General features: G+C 43.2%; 2 protein-coding genes across 6 annotated transcripts in view; both read right to left on the bottom strand.

The window, feature by feature from the left end:
• The window catches only part of MAP3K20 (mitogen-activated protein kinase kinase kinase 20), a 763,073-nt gene that overhangs the window by 287,739 nt on the left and 455,041 nt on the right, over positions 1-20,293 (bottom strand). The gene's annotated exons all lie outside the window — the stretch shown is intronic.
• RAPGEF4 (Rap guanine nucleotide exchange factor 4) overlaps positions 1-20,293 on the bottom strand; it is a 308,929-nt gene that overhangs the window by 69,211 nt on the left and 219,425 nt on the right. For all 5 annotated transcript variants that reach the window (XM_050751325.1, XM_050751324.1, XM_050751326.1 and 2 more), the window contains 2 exons: positions 17,641-17,762; positions 15,894-16,077 (listed from right to left, as the gene is read on the bottom strand). In XM_050751325.1, the coding sequence (XP_050607282.1) occupies positions 15,894-16,077; positions 17,641-17,762 (306 nt within the window). The remainder of the gene's footprint in view (positions 1-15,893; positions 16,078-17,640; positions 17,763-20,293) is intronic.

Consider the following 20,293-nt stretch of genomic DNA (forward strand, 5'->3'; position numbering starts at 1 on the left):
GGAAAGAGCACCTCCACTCACACGGTAGTCAGCCAACTCACCTCTCACTTTGTAGATGATTGAGCTAAAAAACTGCTTTACATATCACCTTAATCAGAAATGGCAAAACTTGTCTTTTACCACCACTAGAAACAATTGGTGTAATCAACTTGACAACTGATCTAAATTCCTTGAGATCCTGTGTGCTATCTGAGCTTAGCAAAATAATAATGCCGCTGTCACTATTATTTGGGGTTATATAATGTGTTTTTTCCGAAGGACTCAAACATAGGATGTATGCAGACTCAATGTTTTCTTTTCTAGCCCTGAGGAGATAAGGGCATGAGATGAAGAGAAGGCAAATGGTAGCATCTGGGATTAGTAAGAGAAGGCAAGAAGGGAGGTATATGTCCACATTCCCAAACTCTGTTTCAAAAACCACCACTGTCCATGAGACGTTAATCAGTTATGTAAAACATTTTTATTCTAAAATTTATTATAAAACTAGTATCTAATAACATGCATTTAAGGACCTCAGTATATAATCTGTGAAAATTGAAACCACTTCCTTCTTCTTGAATTATTAGAATGTAGGACATGTGTGGGGTCTGGGGGTGTTGTAGACATTTTTGGCATTGGAAGACTGGCATTGGAAGATCAGGAATAGATTCCTAATCATTTTTTGTATCTATAATTATTTTGAAATCATTCATAGCATTTAGTTATATTAATGGGTAGGAGATACAACTGGTCAGTAACTTGAATTTTTTTTTGCTTTCTGCAAAATAAAGAATCCTAACTAATATGTTTGTGAAACTTGAAAACAAACTAATGGGTTATTAATTCTGAGAGTTCTAGGGAGTCAACTGAGAGACAATCTATATATTGATGGATAGGCAGTGTTTACTCTCAACTAATTGCTGCAGTTATGAATGTTATCTATTACATAATCATCGGTCTATTTTGTGCATTTTGTCCTAACATTTTAACAATTTATGATATTATTCAATATTACTGTAACTACTACTAATTAAACAGTAAACCCTTGATGAGCTACTGATGATGTACCATCACGACATTATCATTTGTAAGGTGTTCCTTGGTCAAATAAATTTGAGGAGTATTGGTATACTGAACACAGCACTGGATCTAGGGTCTGAAAATCAAGTATAAAATCAGTGCAACCACTCACGAGCCATGTGACATCAAAGTCTTAGCCTCATATGAAAAGTGGGGACAATATCTTTCTGAGAGAGATGGGAGAGCTAACAGAAGCAGCAACCATAGAGGTGTCTACATATTTATTTGTGTAAGTGAAAAAAACCCAGCAAAGTGATATTCAAAACTCAGACCTTTGCAGAAGCAGTTAAACAAACTTACAAATAAAGTATGACATTTGGTCCACTAGAGTACATCTGAAACTTAGTTGATTATTAGATAAGTACTCTTAGTAATCAAAACTGAATTATGAATATTCTAAAATAGTTAATTGGATTAAATAATTTTGCAACCATATTCTAACATGGGGAAGATAACAGATTTAGTGGAGTCTAATTGGAGGAAGAAAATTCTGCATACTTTGCATGATACCTTCCCAAGGACAGCCTTAACATGAACAAAAGAATATTGTAATGTTCTCTTCCAGAATCAACAGGGACTATCTTCCTAATCCTGACTGTATAAAGACAGATACTAAATCCATGACCTGGGAGATGCTAGCCAGGTTCACCTCCTGCTAAGGGTCACCACTGAGGGACACAACTGCACACCAATCTCGTGCTCGTGGTGGAATCCAGAAAGTATGGGACCCATAAAAACACTGAAGAAAAGCTGTGGCCACAGGGGCTCCAAAGGAGCCAGGCCTTCTCTGCCAGAGGCCTCATCTACTACTTGACTTGGACATGGGGATTTTGAAACTGGGAACCTTGGGGATTTAAAAGTCAATCGAGTCACCTTCATCCATCTACTACTATAGAGGCAGCTAATGCGAAAGTCTCAAGGTAGGCATAATAGGATTATGGATCTTCAGCACAAGGAGCAGCCCTGCTGTTCTTGCTACTTGACATCAGTGGCAAATAACACGGAACCCTCCTAGAAGCTTGGCTAAAAGAGAAAGCAGTCACCAAGTCTCATTCGCACCTCCATGGGGTGGGCTGTTACGGTGAGAGGAGAAAAGCTCAGCTGGGAAAAGAAAGGCTTAGAATTCTGCTCTAAAATCTGGACATATTCAAAGTTGTAATTTTGGGAGCAGATCTCTATGAGGTTAGGAAAAGTGTTTATATAATATAAACATGAGATCTGTATTACTTAACTTTTATGGATTTCTTTTTTAAAAATGCTGTCCTGCCTGGGTGTGCTGGAACACACCTGTAGTCCCAGCACCGAGGCAGGAGGATCACTTCAGGTCAGTTTGAGACCAGCCTGGGCAACAGAGTGAGACCCCACCCCTACCCACACATACATAATGATGCCTGTTGGATCTACAAATCTCACATATTAATAATACTGCATCTGAGATTTGAAACAGGATGAAGAACTGTCAGACCCTCAATAAAAATTTGACATCATGGTTCAAGGCTGACCTTTTAGCCATGATATCTAGTCTTAGGACCTGCACAAACTGTAGAAGAAGAGAGGTAAAGATGAACCATGCTCACTTTAACCGCTGCCCTCCACCACTGAGCATGCCTGAAGCTCTCGCCTCTCCCCACACTCCTCCCGCTTGGATCCCTTCATGCTTTACTGAACATTTCTTCTCAATGTCTTTTTGGTTTGTTGTTCTTTTGTCCATCCCTTGTATTGTGTTCAGCCCCCAAGGCTTTGTTCTACCTTCTCTCCCTAGGAAAAACCCTCAATTTCCATCTAGATAATGACAAGACCTAAATCTTGTTCTCCAAACAGCCCTCCTTCCTGAGTTCCAAGGGCTTCCTGGCCATCTCTTCCTAGATAACTCACAAGGACCAGCAGCTTAATCTATCTAGAAGTGCTCCCTCTTCATCACACAAGGCTCCTGGAAACCAGATCTTAACTTCCTTCTCCAGACTCATCTATCTCCCCTCTCTTCACATCTTCCCTGATAGCTACACTCTCTCTCCAGCTATCCCAGGCATCTCTCCATTTCTTGAACACAGTAAGCTTATTCATGCCTGCAGGACTATTTGCATGCTCCTCTCTTTGCTTAAAATGCTTTTGTTCTGCCTCCAGCCCAGCTCAGTGTCATCTTTCCTAAGTGAAACTGGCTCTCTAACCTGTGTTGCCCAGGCTGGAGTGCAGTAGCATGATCTTGGCTCACTGCAAGCTCTGCCACCCAGGTTTAAGGATTCTCCTGTCTCAGCCTCCTGAGTAGCTGGAAGTACAGGCACATGCCACCACGTCTGGCTAATTTTTGTATTTTTTGGTAGAGATGGGGTTTTACCATGTTGGCCAGGCTAGTCTCTCAACTTCTGACCTCAGGTGATCCACCCACCTCAGCTTCCCAAAGTGCTGGGATTACAGGCATCAGCCGCCATCCTAGGCCACTCTCTAACATTTACTCCTCCGTGGCACGTGGTCTTACTGCTATGGTAATTACAACATACTGTCATGAACGTTATTTGCTTAAATATCCATACTCTAGACTGTTCTCAAGAGAAGCAGTATCTGGTAGTGCAAAGGTACTAGATTGGAAGCAGAAACTGAATTTGAGATCTAAATTTGAGATCTAAATCATGAACTTCCTAGTTGCCCAACTGATCTGATGACTGGTTTCTGCATCTGTAAAATGGGACTAATACATGGGATTGTCATAAAGGTCAAATGAGGTAACGACAGACATGAAGCTTTGTATACACTGAAAATATAGTACAAATGTAGGGTGGTCTTGTTATCAGGGTGGGTGTTTAATATGGCTCATCGGATGAGTGAACACATGAGTTCTCACGATTCATGCTGAATTTAGGGTCTGCTCAAGGGAGACGGCAGTGGCGCTGTGGAGCAGTTTTTTGGTGGCCTGAGGGAGATGTGTCCTTATGCTTTGTTGTCCTTCCCACTGAGGTTAAGTAAGGCAAGGCATCCATGGCACAACTCGCTTTTGATACAGGGCACATTTATTTCATGGCAAGCAGTTAATTATTAATTAACTACAATTATTAATAGAGGGAGGAGATGTGAAAATGATAGGCCTCACCTCTTACTCCAAATTCTGTAAAATAATAAAAAAGGTCTATTTTTTCTTAGGATTATAGATTTACTCATCTGTCTGTAAAAAACAAATTCCCATCTTAGACCAGCTAAAGGTACTCAGTACCTATGTTGAGATCAGCGGGGCTTTAAACAGAAGTACCATTCAAGACCAAAAAGCAGCACCTTGCTAATCTCTTCATTTTAGCCAGATTTTTGTCTGCCATGCTAAAGGTGTGGCAGAAAAGATATTTTAACATGCAAAATGACATTGGAAAACAAATGAGCAACACCACCACCACAAACGATGAACTATCAGCAGACCAGAAAGTTTGAGGAATCCCTGGATAATAGAGAGCAAATGAGAAAAGAATGTCTGAGAAACAAGACTGGAAGCAGCCGCAGCTCAACCCTCACGGAAGAAAACCATCACAGGAGTAACACAGCATCACTGATGAGACAGCTGTGCGTCAATCAGCCCAGAGGGCAGGAGAGGGTGGTGTCAGAGGGGTTGATCAAAGGGCCCCGCAACTTGGTCAGGCCCCTACCCTCCCACGCCCATCACACTCAGTAGTGGACAGGGGCAGATTTACTGCCAGGCAAGACCTTGAGACCTGCTCTGTAATACAAATGCCCCAGGAGGACTGAGGGTGAGCACTGGAGCCTAGGAGAAGCAGAACAGAGGGTGTGAAAACCCCAGGCTCTTCCAGGTGACGCAGTAGGAGAAGGAGGCAGCTCTCCCAGGAAGAGCAGGGAAGGGCTCTGTTCCCAGGAAATCCTTGCTATTTTGGCAACTCGTGAGAGGGAAGGGGATGGTGTGAGCCTGCCTGCTCCCCAGGTACCTCTCCCAAAGTGAAGCCTGCCAAGAAACCTGCCTCCTTGCAGGGCCGGCCTCCAGCACTTCCAGGGGAAGCTCTGTGGGGGTGTGACCACCTCCTCTGCACAGAAGCCCACATGGGTAGCCTGCTTTACCTCCTGGTCTTTCATTCATCAATAACCCACGCAGAGAAAGAGAGGCTTCCATGGGGACTCCCTGGATGCCTCAGAGAGGTCCACGGCAGCTGTTCGAGACTAGAGGGAACGAAGCCTAAACACAGTTTAGTTTTTGAATCCTAAACAACATTTAAGCTGCAAAGAAAAAAAGAGAAACACGACAAGAACAAAACCCCAAGCCTGTGGTCTGAGGTGGTCACAATAATCACAGGGCAAGCGACTATCATTTGGCAATCCACCCAGGCAGCGAAGAACTTTTTGGTCCTGTTTACAGCCAATGTTTTAATGAGGTGAGAGGAGTCAGGACTGCCAGGTGTGAAGAGACTTACTTTAAAAAATGAGTACATTCACAGCTAGCAAGGCAACAAAAGCACTCGTGAGAGATTTGCTGTGAGCCAGGACACTGTCCCTCAGGGGCCTCAACATGTCATTAGGATTGAAAGTTGAGGTGAGTCCCAGGGAGGAGGCCAGGTGGAGCAAAAGTCAGTCTGGTCAACCTGTGCCCACCAAAGTGCATCAAAATGGAGCCCCCTCCCACCCTAGGGGAGTCTCAGTGTTCGCGGCGGCAGTAACAGAAACCAGCCCAGCCTCTCGGAGGCCGCCAGCTCGGAGCTGCTGTGCCATCTAGTGTCTCAGAAAAGGCTCACCTCTCTACTCTCACATCAGACAAAGGTTCTCCCCCGATCCACCCCACCCCTCAAAGAGCACCCGATCACATCTAAAACTGAGCGCTCCCCACCACAATCACGGAACAAAGTCGCATTTTAAAAGCGGGTTTCTCTTGGCACACTGGCATTAAGCACCTTTCCTGCTTTGGTCTTTACGGGGGTGACAGGGGAAAAAAATGGAGAAGAGATCCTGCAAATCAGCCCCCAGACTGTTCAAACAGTAATGAAAGGGTCCCAAGGACTGAAGGCAATTTGGCTTTCAAGAGTAAAGGGAACACTGCCCGAGCAGGAGGAGAGAACTCCCATGCACCTTCATAAGAGTAACCTACAAGGCTGGGGAAGTGAATTGACTCTCTGGCTGCTCTGAGTGGCAGCCGGTGAATGTACCTGGTCTTTACTTGTCCTTCTCCAGATGTCACAGGGAGAGATATTAGGCATCCCTGCTTCTTTACAAATCTGCGTGGTGCCACATTGATGTGGATTTGTCGGATCCCGCTGTGGAAAGGCCTAGTTTCTGCAGGGGATGCATTCTGGCAGCAATGTCTAGTTACAGACAAGATAATAAATGGGGATGGATAGGGAAGCAGTTTATACATTAAAGGATGGGAGGGCTCAGGTGATATTGGAAGCTGCTGGTAAATACGGTCTTATCAAGGAATTTATCAAGGTCAGAGACAGAGCTCCTCAGTTATTGGAACGTGGATAAAATGAGGGATTCATCCAGCCACCAAGCAGCACATTGGCATGGCCCATGGTAAAACATGCAGGTAAGAAAGCAAATAACCCAGTCCTCTAGGCCTGTCGCCTGGCAGACCTTGGTACAAGGGGAAAAGCACCCGGAGAAATCAATGTCATAAGTATCTACATAAGCCATGGTCAAGCTTCGAGGTTTTTTTTAAAAAATGCTCTTTTGTGTGTGTGTGCAGTGGGGGTGCTTTATTTTTGATGCAACGCTTCATCTCAATCCACCTGAATCTCTGACTTTTAAGTCCTTTCTCAAGCTTGGACCACTTTCCAACACTGCTAAGATCTTCTTAAGGTCTCACTTCTTCCACCTCCCTTAAAGGAAAGTTTAGTGCAGTTTTGCACTTCCTTTGTCTAGCAAAACCAGCAAAGCATGTTTTTTCTTTGCCTCACCTCTCAGGACCCCTGCTTCTTAAGTGTCAATGAGACATTCCAGGAACCTGGTGACTGCACATTTAAAGTGTCCCACCCAGCTCCGATTGCTCAGCTCCCTGCCATGCCACCACCCCCACACCTTATCTTTAACCCCAAAAAGGACATTTTAAGTTCCTTTTCTAGTCCTAATAGCAGAGCTTGTGTACACAGGGATCCTTTCCTGCTTTGTGAAGTTAGAAATGAATACAGTCTACAACTATAATAACGAGCAAAAGCTTTATGAATATTTGTGAGAAATGAAGTCATCACTGTCAGGGCATGGGGTAAGGGTTCCATAATTCATGGCTTCTGAGGGCTAAGTGTATTTAGGACAATGTGGTTTGATCATGTTTAGAAACTGAATATGCCCAACATTCTTCCAGTAAAAGTGTTTACTACAAGGACACTCAAGGAGTTTAACATTAAACCTTTTAAAAGGTACAAGTACAAATATTTTCCTTTAAAACACCTAAGCAGCAAGTTGAGAAGAACAAATAAATTTGGATGGAGTCAGTATAACCGCTTGCCTCTGAGGATGAAATATACATGTGAGATGGAAAATGCAAATGTTTTTTGAGGTGTTATATGAATGCATTGTTACTTTTTCCTTGCAAAATGTCAATTCTTAATTAATCAGGGACATAGATTATCCATATTTTGTAGATATTTCACTGCTTGTTCAGTAAATTCACTAGTGAGGACACACTTGAGGCAACCTAGTAGAGAGGAAATAATATTGTCAATGAAAGAAAAAAGGAAGAAATAAAATTGGACTGGGAGTAAGATGTGGATCAGTTCCTAGTTCAGCCACATATACTGCTGTGTGATGTTGAGAAAGGCACTTGGTATCGACTAAGTTCAATTTCTTTGTCAGGACATAGTGGATTATCATGAGCCATACTTAATTCAGGGAGCTTTTTAGTGATTCAAAGAGCAGAGGGATGTGAGATCACTATATAAACTATATAGTGGTATTCAAATATTAGTGATTAAGTTTTGCTTGTGGTTCTGGCTAGAGGGTTACTGTGGAGTAAGTTGACTCTTTCCAGAGCTGTGGGTTTTCAGTGTTTTTTATGTGATCTTTAGACTAAATTTTCCAGCAACTCTTCAAAGGAGCTGTGAAGAGAGGCAGATTAATTATAAGTTGGGTGCCAGATTTGGCAAATAAAAATATTGCATGAAATATACTTATATCAGAACATTGTTATTCACTGAAATTCCAATTTAACCGGGCATCCTGTATTTAACCTGGCGACCCTAATCATATGGCAATTAAAACTATAAAGCACTTCATTTCTGTGCAATCAGTTTGACAATGGATTTGAAAACTTTAGACCCATATGGCCCATTGGATTCTGCTCCTGACAATACACAATAAAACTCAGGACATAAGATAAAAATAAAAGAATTATAGGTTCTAGCAGCATGTAACTCTCTCAGGAAAGAATAATCTTCATCATCATCTTAACCCATTATGGATTAATAGCACGCCTGGGAATCTGCCATGCTAGAGGACTTTTTTCAACAGTAGATGGTGCACTCCATTCTGGTCTATATGGTAATAATTTAATGAAATTAGATTAGTCTATAATCATTATTTTTTTTTTTTGAGACAGAGTCTCGCTCTGTTTCCGAGGCTGGAGAGCAGTGACATGATCACAGCTCACTGCAGCCTCCACTTTCCAGGCTCAGGTGATTCTCCCACCTCAGCCTCCTGAGAGCTGTGATTACAGGCATGCACCATTACACCTGGCTGATTTTTGTATTTTTTGTAGAGATGGGGTTTCATCATGTTGCCCAGGCTGGTCTTGAACTCCTGGGTTCAAGCGATCTGGGTGCCTCAGCCTCCCAAAGTGTTAGTATTATAGGTGTGAGTCACAATTCTTACAAGTCACACCCAGCCTTGTAAGAATTATTTTAAATTGAATGTCCATGACACCTTTCCTTTCCAGTGCTCAAAGCATAAACCCATGAGTCCATTCTGAAGCCCCTTTGAACCATGGCAGGTGGTAGAGCACAGTAAAGAGCACAGGCTCAAGAGTCAGGCAGACCTGAGTCGAAGCCTGAGTCTAGTGCTTTGTGGATAACCAAAGGCAAGTGACTCAGCCTAAGCCTGTTTCCTTGTCCATAAAATGGGAGTAATATTAAGTAACTACCTCAGAGTGTTGTTGAAGGAATTAAGTAATTGTTTAGCACGGTGTCTAGCACACATATGCCCAATAAATGGTGGCTATAATTAAATTCAGTTGACACTTGTGTTTTCATTTCCAATCTATTGTGAAGTAGGGAGAGGGCAAGCAGGTATTATTGAACTCCTTTTATACCTTAAGAGACTTGTAATCTGAAGATGTTAGATGAGATAATGGTAAACTGGTAAGAATAGAACCCAGAGCTCTTGTGTTCAGTAGCATTTTCACTTTATTTACAAGACTGTTGGGTCAAATGCATGTATCTCAAAGGCTATCATTTCAAACTACAACAAATACAATCTCATAAAACTCAGTATCTGGCTTTCTGTCTTTAGTTGGCCCCTCCAGTCTACTCTCTGGAGATAGCAGAGAAATCAACCTACTACAAATCTGATCACACCACAACTCCCTCTAAAACTCTTCAGTGGTGCCCCAAATGACTATAAAATATCCAACATACACAGAGGGCCTGGCAGATGCCCCCACTGACCTCAGCCTAACTCTCCAGCCGTATCTCCTAGTGCTCCTGCCCGGTCACTCCCTCAGTGTGAAACAATTTACAGTCCCCTGCGCGAACTTTCCCAGCATCTTTCTGCCCCACCTGTGCCCCTGTCCGGCTAGGAGCTCCTCCTTTGTTCTGGGAAGAACAATATTAAAATATTATTTTTTTGCTGCTCTTAAGAAGAAAGGTGCTGAGACCAGTGGCTCATGCCTATAATCCCAGCACTTTGAGAGGCTAAGGTGGGAGGATCGCTTGAATCTGGGAGTTCAAGACCAGCCTAGGCAATATAGTGAAACCTTGTCTCTATAAAAAACTAAAAAATTAGCCAGGCATGGTGGCATGCGCCTATAGTCCCAGCTACTTGGGAGGCTGAGATGGGAGGACCACTTGAGCTCAGGAGGTGGAGATTGCAGTGAACTGAGATCACCCTACTGCACTCTAGCCTGGGTGACAGAGTGAGACCTGTCTCAAAAAAAAAAAAAGAAAAATAGAAGGGGCTTGAGAAACAACCTAAACATCCAACGATCACAAACTGAATGCATTAAAGAACCATTCAGAGAATACGCTATTTAAAAGCTCCATCCTTAAAGGATATTTAACTTTAAGAGAGAATGCTATGATATGTTATTAAGTGTAAAAAGTTAGGAATTAAAAAATAACCAGTGGGATAGGCACTAAAATGTTACCAGTAATGAACTGAGACGTGATTGCTGGTGTTATTTCTTCTTTTTCAACTCTTGTCAGTGGTTTCCAAATTTTCTCCAATAAAGAGATCGACTTTAACAATAAAAAGTCATTAAAACCTTGAGGCAATCTTATAATAAACCCTAAACTGTAGATGAGCCACTAAGTTCATCCTCCCCTCTCCTGAATCTGAATCAGAAAGGTAGCAATCCAATGGTTGGTTTCTGGCCGTGTGGATATGAGGAATAAGAATAAATTGCTTTTACGGGGAGAGGCAGAGAAATGACCCACTTAATGCAATCATTTATTCAGGTAAATTCTACAAGCTTTCACTGGTGACGCTGAAATCTTTCAAGCAATGACCAAGGCGAAGGTCGCCATGCAGTGAAGGAAGGATTCACAGTGACTGTCTTACTTCAGAAGCCTAGGTTCTCTCGGTCGTGCTTTTCTTCTCATCTGATTAGCATTTGAGATGAACTTCGTAACGGTGGACATTCTCTTGACACATCCGAGCAGAAATCAAAACCCTAACCACCACCAATTTTAGGCTTGCTAATCTGGAATCCCCTGAAGAAACAAATCCCTCTATAATTACCAGGATTTTAAATTCCACACCCTGGAAAAGAGTTTAGACAAGTAAAGATCCTACTGAAACAGGCACTGCTAATTAAGACACAATACATAGGCTCTCACGCGCCCTCTAGAGCAAGTGTGTGGAATGGAATAGCAGCGGGGTAGTCTCCACCCAGCCTCTGCAGGACAGCCTTGCATTAGGGCAGGCAGCCAATTAAGGGATAAACAATACCCTCCCCCCCTACGGTATTTTGCCTTTATGTCATTTAATCCACCTTAAATTGTTGCCTTTCAACTTTACGCCCTATAGCATATGTTTGATATGAAGCCAGTGTATCTCACGTTTCCATATTTCTTAACGCCTTAGCAGAGTATGGGCAGTAAAAAAACAAACAAACAAAACCCATTTCCAGGACCTTTGAACATGCTCTCAGTTTTCAGGAGCAAGGTGCTCAGATGGTCTCTTCAAGACAACAATGATACTGGCAATTCTTGACTAACTAAGCCTGTTTTCTCTCTGTTAAAGTAAAATTAAGTAGTAGCTCCAAAGATTATTAGCAGATCAAAAAAAAAAAAAAAAAAAAAAAAAAAAAGAAGCGGGGGGTATGTGTGTACGTGCATGTAGAGCTGGAATGTCTGTCTCCTAAAATTAGATTCCTTACTTTTCACTTTCCCATCTCTGGGAGCTCTTATTCCAGCAGAAAGAGTCAAAAGAAGAAACTGCCAGCCCAATTCCAATGTTTACAAAGTTTCAAAAAACCTGGGGAGATGAGAAAAATCCCAAGGGCACCTGAAATATTAATTTATCACATAAAATAAACAAACTCATGTTTCTGTGTTTCTGACCCAGTTGGAAGATTCCTCAACTTCCAAAATTTCTCTTAATGTTACACATACACACACACACACACACACACCACACACACACACACACACACACACATTTCTCTCTGCTCGGGCCCAAATGACTTATCTCTTTCTCAACTTACGTAGGCTTCTAGGCTGTTATGCTTTTTCAGAACTACAGACCTAAATTTTGATTTGGGAAATAGTATCTACTTAATCGCCCTCCCACCTTTAGGCTGGTCTCTGATAGACCATCCTGAACATTGGAGCCTATATCTCACTTTAATTGGAAGGAGTGGTTTGAAGGCTTCTACAGCAGAGCATCCTGTCTCCTTGAAGCCTCTTTTTTAACTACAGTTGGCCTCAAGTTTACAATACTCTGCTTACGTAGTCACTCCAGATCCTTTTACGCATGTTTCCCTAACCAAAGTACCTGCTCAAAGAAAGCCAAAATGCACATTTCTACTGGGAAGAGTCCCCATTGTATCTACTTGCTATAGGGCAACCTCTTGTTTTTAGATTTATAAACAAAGCAAAATCAAAACAGTAAGCTCTGAGAGCTCATTCTGTGTTTGATGGCCCTGTCTGGGAGCTACAACAACAGCACCGTCAAACTGTCATCTTCTGTAGTGCTTGCCCCCAAATGCCATCCAGGTCTGCACCTGCGAAACCAGGACAGGCATTGTGAGTCACTCTGTCTGCCACCACATAAAAAGCTAATTTCACATGCAGAATGTATGTGTTTTTTTTTTTTTTTTTTCAATACCAATAGCAACAAGAGTGTGCCAAAAAATTTCCCCTGAAGCTCTATTCTGTTTTTTAAACTACAGAACATTCTTTCATAGTTTGACAGTTAAAATGCTGCAGTTAATGTAATAAACAGAGAATTTTTCTAAGTAGCCTGTCAAAACAAGTGACACTTTTTTTTTTGCTAGCAAGTCTCCGATTCAGAACAATAGGAAGTACCTTTCAAAGCAACATCTTCATTATACAATCAAATTCTCAAAGTAATCTTCTCATCAAAGAATATTGTGTTATTTCTTTCCCAGTAATTATCAGAGTTCTGCAACCTCTCTGGCAGTGGTGACTATTATAAAATGCAGCTGTGCTAAGTTTAAAAGTCAGGAGGTCCTGCCCTGGTCAGTATGAAGCCAATGCATCTCATGCCTCCACATTTCTTAATGACTTAGCATTTTCGGCAGTAAAAAGTCAACATTTCCAGGACCTCTAAACATGCCCTTAGTTTCCAGGAGCGAAGTGCTCATTTGGTCCCTTCAAGGACAGTAGTGATACTGGCAATTCTTGATCAACTACGCTTGTTTTCTTTCCACTTAAATAAAGTAGTAGCTCCAAAGATTATTAGCAGATCAAAAAAAAAGTGTCTGTGTGTGTATACGTACACGTAGAGTTGGAGTATCTGTCTCCTAAAATTAGATTCCTTATTTTTCACTTTCCCATCTCTCGGGAGCTGTTATTCTGGCAGAAAGAAAACTGAAGAGTTCCAGAAGTGCCAGCCCAATTCCAATGTTTGCAAAGTTTCGAAAAACCTAAGAAGATGGGAAAATCCCAGGGCCACCCAAAATCATGTATCTCGGAATATTTGTAAAACCTATACTTTAACAACTAGCGATAGAATGGAAGAGTATCAGCTTTGGAATGTAATATTCTATGAAGAATCTGGGCTGCCAGGGATCATGCAATTCAATGGTGTATGGAAAACAAAAGGAAGCACAAGCAGCAACTCCCATTTCTCCCAAGGTGACTCATGAAAACAAGCTTGTGAAGAAGGGTAAATCAAACAATTAGCATGAATGTTCCTAGCATACAGCAGGCACTCAATTGATGATTGTTGGATCTTAATCTAATTTGGGAATTCCTCTCCCATAGAATTATAAACTCCCCAAAGGCAGGAGCCATTTTATTACTTTTTTCTTTTGATCTCTTTGGTAGATGCTCAAAAACATTTGTGAATCAGATGGCATTTCTGCCTCCCTCGGAGCAAGTAAGAGCTGAGGGAACATTAGCTGGGACTGTGTATTCACACTTCCATTCATTCATTCACTCACTCAGCAAAGGTTTACTGATGGCTTATGTGGTGTAATGCACAGAGCTAGGGATATGGCCTTACTAACTTCCACACCAGGTTAAACCCTCCTTTACATTAGGCTGTGCTAACACACACTACATCTTCCTCTGTAGCATGTGATGCAGCTGTGATTAAATGATTGCTTGCATAAGTAGTTGCTTAAGGTTTATCCTCTGCGCTAGATAGAAAACTCCAAGGAGGAAAAGGCTTCTTGTTCAATGCTTACCTTAATGCCTTAGCACCTAATATAGTGTCTAGAACAATGTAGGTGCTCAATAAATGAACAAATGCAGTAAAATGAGATCTGTCTTTGCCTTTGAGAAACTCATAGTTGACTGCAATATTTCTCTACAGGGGCACTGTTCTCAGGACAGCTCTTTACTGTGTTGGGTTCCTAGGTACTGCGGTGTGTTTGGCAGCCCTTGGTCCTAGCCACTGCCCAGTGAGTGCTAGCAGTTGGCCCTCTCCTGCGCTTTGACAACAGCCCTTAGGGGGCTGTCCCACCTCGATTCAGAGCCACTGCATATGCTGGTTTGGATGCAGGTGGCAGCAAGGAGGACAGCAAAAAGGGGATGGACCCAGGAAATGATGGGGAAATATGCAGGAGGGACAGTGGGACAAGAGGGGACAAGAAAGAAAACATGGCTTAAAATGGTGGTGTTCATCTGAGTTTCCCGGGCCCCAGGGATTCTCTTGGGCCCCCTCAGCCACGCTGTCCTACGATCCTTCAGAGAAAGCATACACCGGCTGGGCAGGTTTCTTGGACCCTGGGCAGGTTTCTTGGACCCCACTCCTGCTTATGTCAGTGAAGCTCTAGCTTTGTTTGATGTTTTGGATTTTCCTGTTCATATTTTTGTGTGAAGAAAGGGTTTTGAGGCTTACAGACCTGAAGAGCATGGTTCTAGTGTTAAGGATGATGGTATCTGCTGGGATGAGGGAGGCCTTTGAAACACATGGTGTGGGAGAGTCAGACCCCACGAGAGAGTTTTGACAAAGGGGACAGCCCTGAGTAAGGGCAAGTGAAAGAATCCTGCGGAAAGGAAATTAAAGTGCCTTTAGGGAGGCTCCTGCCGGTTGGTCTGAGGGGCAGCCTCTGGGAAGGCTGGCCTGAGGGACACCTCACTCTTGGAAAGCACCCAGCAGACACCCAGGACATGTAACATGTAATGCCCTTGTCGAGACTAATGCACCAAGGTCAGCCAAACATGACTCAGAGCTGACATCCACAGCTGGCCAACGCTGGCTGCAGGGCAGAGGGCGTCTTCATTTCCAGCCGAAAAATACAAGCCTGTGTGCTGGTTTCGGAAGCAAGTGCCAAGTCACCGCTTACTGAAAAGGTTTCCCTGAGGATCAGGACCACAGCGTGTGCTTCTTTATATGCCCCATAGCCATTAGTGGAGTGCCCTGCATCGAACGGGGGCTTAATGATACATTCTTCCTGAGTGGATGTGATTAAACATTTCAGAGTCTTCAATGGCAGGTGGTGGCCTGCTCCTGAAGGTAAGGTGGGTTCAGCTGAGACAGAAGGGAGAGACTGCCTCAGTGGCTCAATGGGGGACTTGATAGGGGTAATGCAGTTGTGGTGTGCTCAGAAGAATGAGCTTTAAGAAGCCTCAGAGGAGGGTAGGAGCATGTGCTGAATGAGTGAAGGAACAAATGAACGCAGGCCTGGGTATGAAGGCTATGGCCCTGATGACCTCTGTCCTGTTGCAGTAGGGAGAAAGGTGCTACTGCAGACTGGCATAGAAACAGAGCAGTTTCTGTTTGTCATTGACCAAAGGTAATTTAATATGGGGACTCAGTTTTGGCAGCCCGAGCCAACTAATGACAACCTCTACAGCTTTAACTCATGCAAATGGAAAATAGAGCCATCCGGATCAAACACAAAAATTAAAATAACAGAGACAAGCACTGCTGTGGCACCCTTCAGCTGCTCCCTTTTGTTCCATGGGGGATGGTCAGGGCTGTTGAGAGCAGCCTTGTGTCTGTCCCCGCGGTACGTCTACGCACTAGGCGGCCTCGGGACCTGGAAGGGTGAGCCACGAGCTCTCACTCACGGTTTGCGGAGGATCATCCTCATGTGGGCGTCAGGGCCCATCTGTGACAGCAGAAGCATGGTGTCCTGGAGCTCCTCATCACACTCCTTCTTCTCCTCCTCAGTAGGTAAAGGGGCATCCTCGTGCTCATCATCCAGAAATCGATAGAACAAATATTTGTCTTGGAAATGGTGCTCCTGGTCCACTACGGGAAACATGGAAGCACGTGTCAGCTGCGGCACCTCAGCCTCACAGCTCCGTTCACTGGAAACAAATGCAGGGTGTCGGGCAGGATGGCCAAGTGGCAGCAAAGCCGGGAGCCTCCTCACCTTTCTCACTCTGCCCTGCCCAGGCTGTGCAGCTGGAAGACATGACCTCGGGGCTGCAGTCATGCACACCACAGCCCTCTCAGACCCGCCCATCTCCTGGGCCTCCGTGGGACTCCCTTTGAGGACCTGCCAGCGTTTCTGAGATGAACAATTTGACTTGCAGAAATCGCCTTCCTGATATTTTCTAGGATGTGGGACCTGTGTCCCCAACAGGAAAGGAACCAACTGCCAGGTCATGTTCTGTCACGGCTTTTGAAAGTACAGGCTTTAAAAACAATCTGCTTTGTCAGGATCAGAATTTATGTTATTCTTTCTATATGTACTGTTTATCAACTGTACTGTCTGCACTCTGGAAAAAAATGTTAGTATAAAATTAGTTGTTTGAACAAAGCTGACCAGACCAGGTTTCTAGATCATATACTGCTAGAAGGATTTTGTGGTAATTTTCTTCCAAATCTGATTTTTTAAAGTTTTTTCCTCTTGTTCCTTTAAACAGGATTTAAATCTTGGTAGAACAAAGACAATGAACGTGGCTCAGAATCCCTCATGTACATGTCTTAGAGCCTTGAGCCCCTTTTCAGGATGGAGCATCAATACTCTCAAAAGGTAAAGACAAGCAGTAGATCCCCTGCTGCTCAAAGGGTGATTCCTGGAGGAGCAGCAGCAGCAGCATCTGGGAACTTGTTGGAAATACAGACTCTGAGTCTATTCCAGATGAGCTATATCAGAATCTGCACTTTAACAAGAGTCCCAGGCAACATGTATGCACATTAAAGTACGAGAAATGCTGGCAAAACCATTACTAGATTCCCAGGTGTTGGAAAATGAAATGAATGGTTTTAATATTTTGTCTCTTTGGAAGTGTCTTAAACAAATGGCATGAGAGTTTGGCCAGAGTTACATGCCAGTCCTGAAGAGCTACTCTGTTCAATTATAGCCCCTGCAGTTATCAAGAGCCACAATTGCAGAGCACATTCTTGATTTTAAATATGGTCATCCTGTGGGTATACAAATTGGCTCTCCCAGACAGTGGCACAGTTAAAAGGCAGCTTCCGAATTCATTACTTACTTTCGTGTCATCAGCCCAGCCACACACTTCACTGCTCTTCATTCTGCCCCTGTATCAGGATTGCTATGCACGGCTCAGAGTATAATCACACTATCAATGAACCGTGAATGCAAACTAATAAACATAATTGGAACTGATGCACTTGGGCTGCAATTTCATTTTCCTTTCATACATTCTCCCAAGTTAGGAAGGTACAATGGTGGAACATAGCAATCAATAGCATCTACTTGCTGCATTTGTATCGCTAAATGAAGATGCTAGCTCTGCAGGTCCCTAAAGGGATTGTAATTCTTTCTTGCCCATTTGGAAGTTCAGCAACTACTTACCCGGGGAAATGCACTTAGCATTTCTTGAGAGGGGCTCATCTTACCGTGGTTGAGAACACCGTCTTCTAACAGGACTTGCCACATGCCAACAGCTTGAGTCCGGGAGTGAACACATGGTGTCTGCTGCATCATCCAGTCCACTAGCTCAGTTCCCACACAGCATTGTCTAAGGAGAGGTGAGACATAAAGGGTGGGGAAGTCACCCCTTTTCAGATAGAGGATGGGAGATGGCTTCTGAGAGGAGAACCTATCAAAGGGCTTAATGGTCTCCTACCAGAAGAGGTCTCACGGCAAACAAAGCACCACACGCGGTAGCTTCAGGTTCTCAAATGCTAATACAAGCCAAAAAAGCCACTCAGCTCATGACAGACCTTTAAAGCAAGGCTGGTTAAATGAAAGCATTACTACTTGCAGCATCAGGGGAGACCAGGGGGCTGCCAGAGGGGGAGACTGTCTGGCAAGCTAATCAGAGGAACAGAAACTCTGTCCTAGTGAGCCAGTCCCAGAAAATCTCAGTGCAAGATGGAGGCAAAGCAAAATACATACTGACTCTCTCCACTTGAGTCTTGTGCCGAATGAGTTAATGTTTATGAGGCACTCAGAGGTGCTATGAAAGGCGCCATATAAGTGCAAAATTATATAGCACTTTATATTTTCAAGTAATACTACTGATCTTCCTCGGAGGGGTGTTGGGAGAAACAAGCAATTAGGGATGCAAATCTCCTTGAAAAAGTTCTGTGTAATGAGCATTAGCACTTCTCCAGAGCCTGTCATCTGAAGAGCTCCAAATGCTTGCTGGCTTCCTGTATATTCACACATCGATCCCCAAGATGCCCTTCTGTGGTGAGTTGGTCTGGATAAGCAAACTGCATACATTAGTTAGGAAATGCATAAGCATACACACTCACATATTCGGGAATACCGAAACTGCCCATGGGGTGAGGGAAGGGGGCAGGTGTCCACAACATGATGGTTCAAGAGAGGAAATGGAATCTTGAAGTCCTAGTGATGGCTCAATCCCAAGGGATGATGGAACAAGGCAGGGAGTCACAGAGCAGCTGGCTGTCTGCAACTGGGACTGAATCACTGGTAGCCTCCCCTCTCATGCTAACGACAGCACCACCTCTGGGGCACGGGCTAGGGAGCTCCTCTCTAGTTGAAACTGGAGGAGACTCATGGTTCTGTGCCACTTTAGGAACAATCTTGAAGTGGCGGGAGACATGAGATACAGAACTAGGTCTGCTACTTAGCTATGTGACTTTGGCCACATGGTTTCAACTCTCTGGTTCTCACTTTCCTTGCCTGTAAAAAAAAAAAAAAAAAAAAAAAAAGGGGGGGGAGCAAATGATGGCCTCTAAAGCCTTTTCCAGCTCTAATAATTTTAATCTTAGACCTCTGAAATCTATCAGAGGAATCGTGGGATTCCTTGATTTGGGGTTGACCCTGACCTCACAATATTTCACAGGGAGGATATACTGAGAAGGTCATTATATTTCCAGGACTGCCCTTATTACAGTCTATAACCATACATTAGAGCTTCAATGGGCACAGTCACCTACTTATAAATCATTCTGAACCAAACACAAGACCTTCCAGAATATTTCTTTCCTAATTTGAGAATTAATGGTAAAAATCACGTAAAAATACATAAAATCAATTTCATTTGGCTTTTAATTCAATGATTACCTTTACTAAAAAGAGCACATGGACTTGAGATGATCCCAGATCATCTGATGAGTCCTTACAAAGGGTATAAGAATCTTGCAGTCAGAATACTGAACAACGACACACAGTTGTGCCACTTGTAGCTGATGGAATCACAGGTATCCTTTCCATTAACGATCCCTAGATGATTTAGAATTGACAGCAGACCTCTAGTACAGTGATTTTGGGGGGTTATGCTGCATCTGGAGAGACTACAGCCCCCTAATACTGCAGCAATAATATAATGGAGTGAGAAGCAGGAGGGAGAGAGAGAATAGAACTGGAAAGTATAAGATCTGGGACAAGGAACTCAGACTGTCCTGCAGAAAAAAGAAATCATGCTTCCGGCTTCCAGTTGAGTCCTATGGTTATTCCCAATAGATCATTAATTTGTGTCACAGGGTGTGGAACAGACATAACACCTATATTTCAGGGGTTTAAAATCTTAGTACAATGGAGCATGAAAGAGATGATGGTTTCTGACTTCTAGTTTCCATGATCTATCATCAAACATGACATATTTTAATGAATTTTCCCTAATGCAGGTCAATACTTGGCAAAGCGCAATCACATCTTAAATTAGGGGAAAAAGTAATATAATTTTGAAAAGAAAAAGTTCCTTTAACCATATGAGATCTTTGAGATCCCCTGAATGAAATTAAAAGGTTGAACTCTCTCTGAAGACATGTGACACATTGATTTATTTATTTTAACCTTTACTTTTCTTAAAATTATAGCAGTGTGTAGCTATGTGACTTTGGCCACATGGTTTGATATGGCCTGATATGGTTTGGCTTTGTGTGCCCCGCAAATCTCATCTCAAATTGTAATTTCCATGCTTCAGGGGAAGGGCCTGGTGGGAGGTGATTGGATCATGGGGGCAAATTTTCCCCTTGCTTTTCTTTTGATAGTGAATGAGTTCTCATGAGATCTGACCATTTAAAAGTATGTGGCACCTCCCCCTTCTCTCTCTCTCCTGCTCTGCCATGGTAA

This window comes from Macaca thibetana, chromosome 12 (assembly GCF_024542745.1).
Source record: "Macaca thibetana thibetana isolate TM-01 chromosome 12, ASM2454274v1, whole genome shotgun sequence".
Classification (NCBI taxonomy): Eukaryota; Metazoa; Chordata; class Mammalia; order Primates; family Cercopithecidae; genus Macaca; species Macaca thibetana.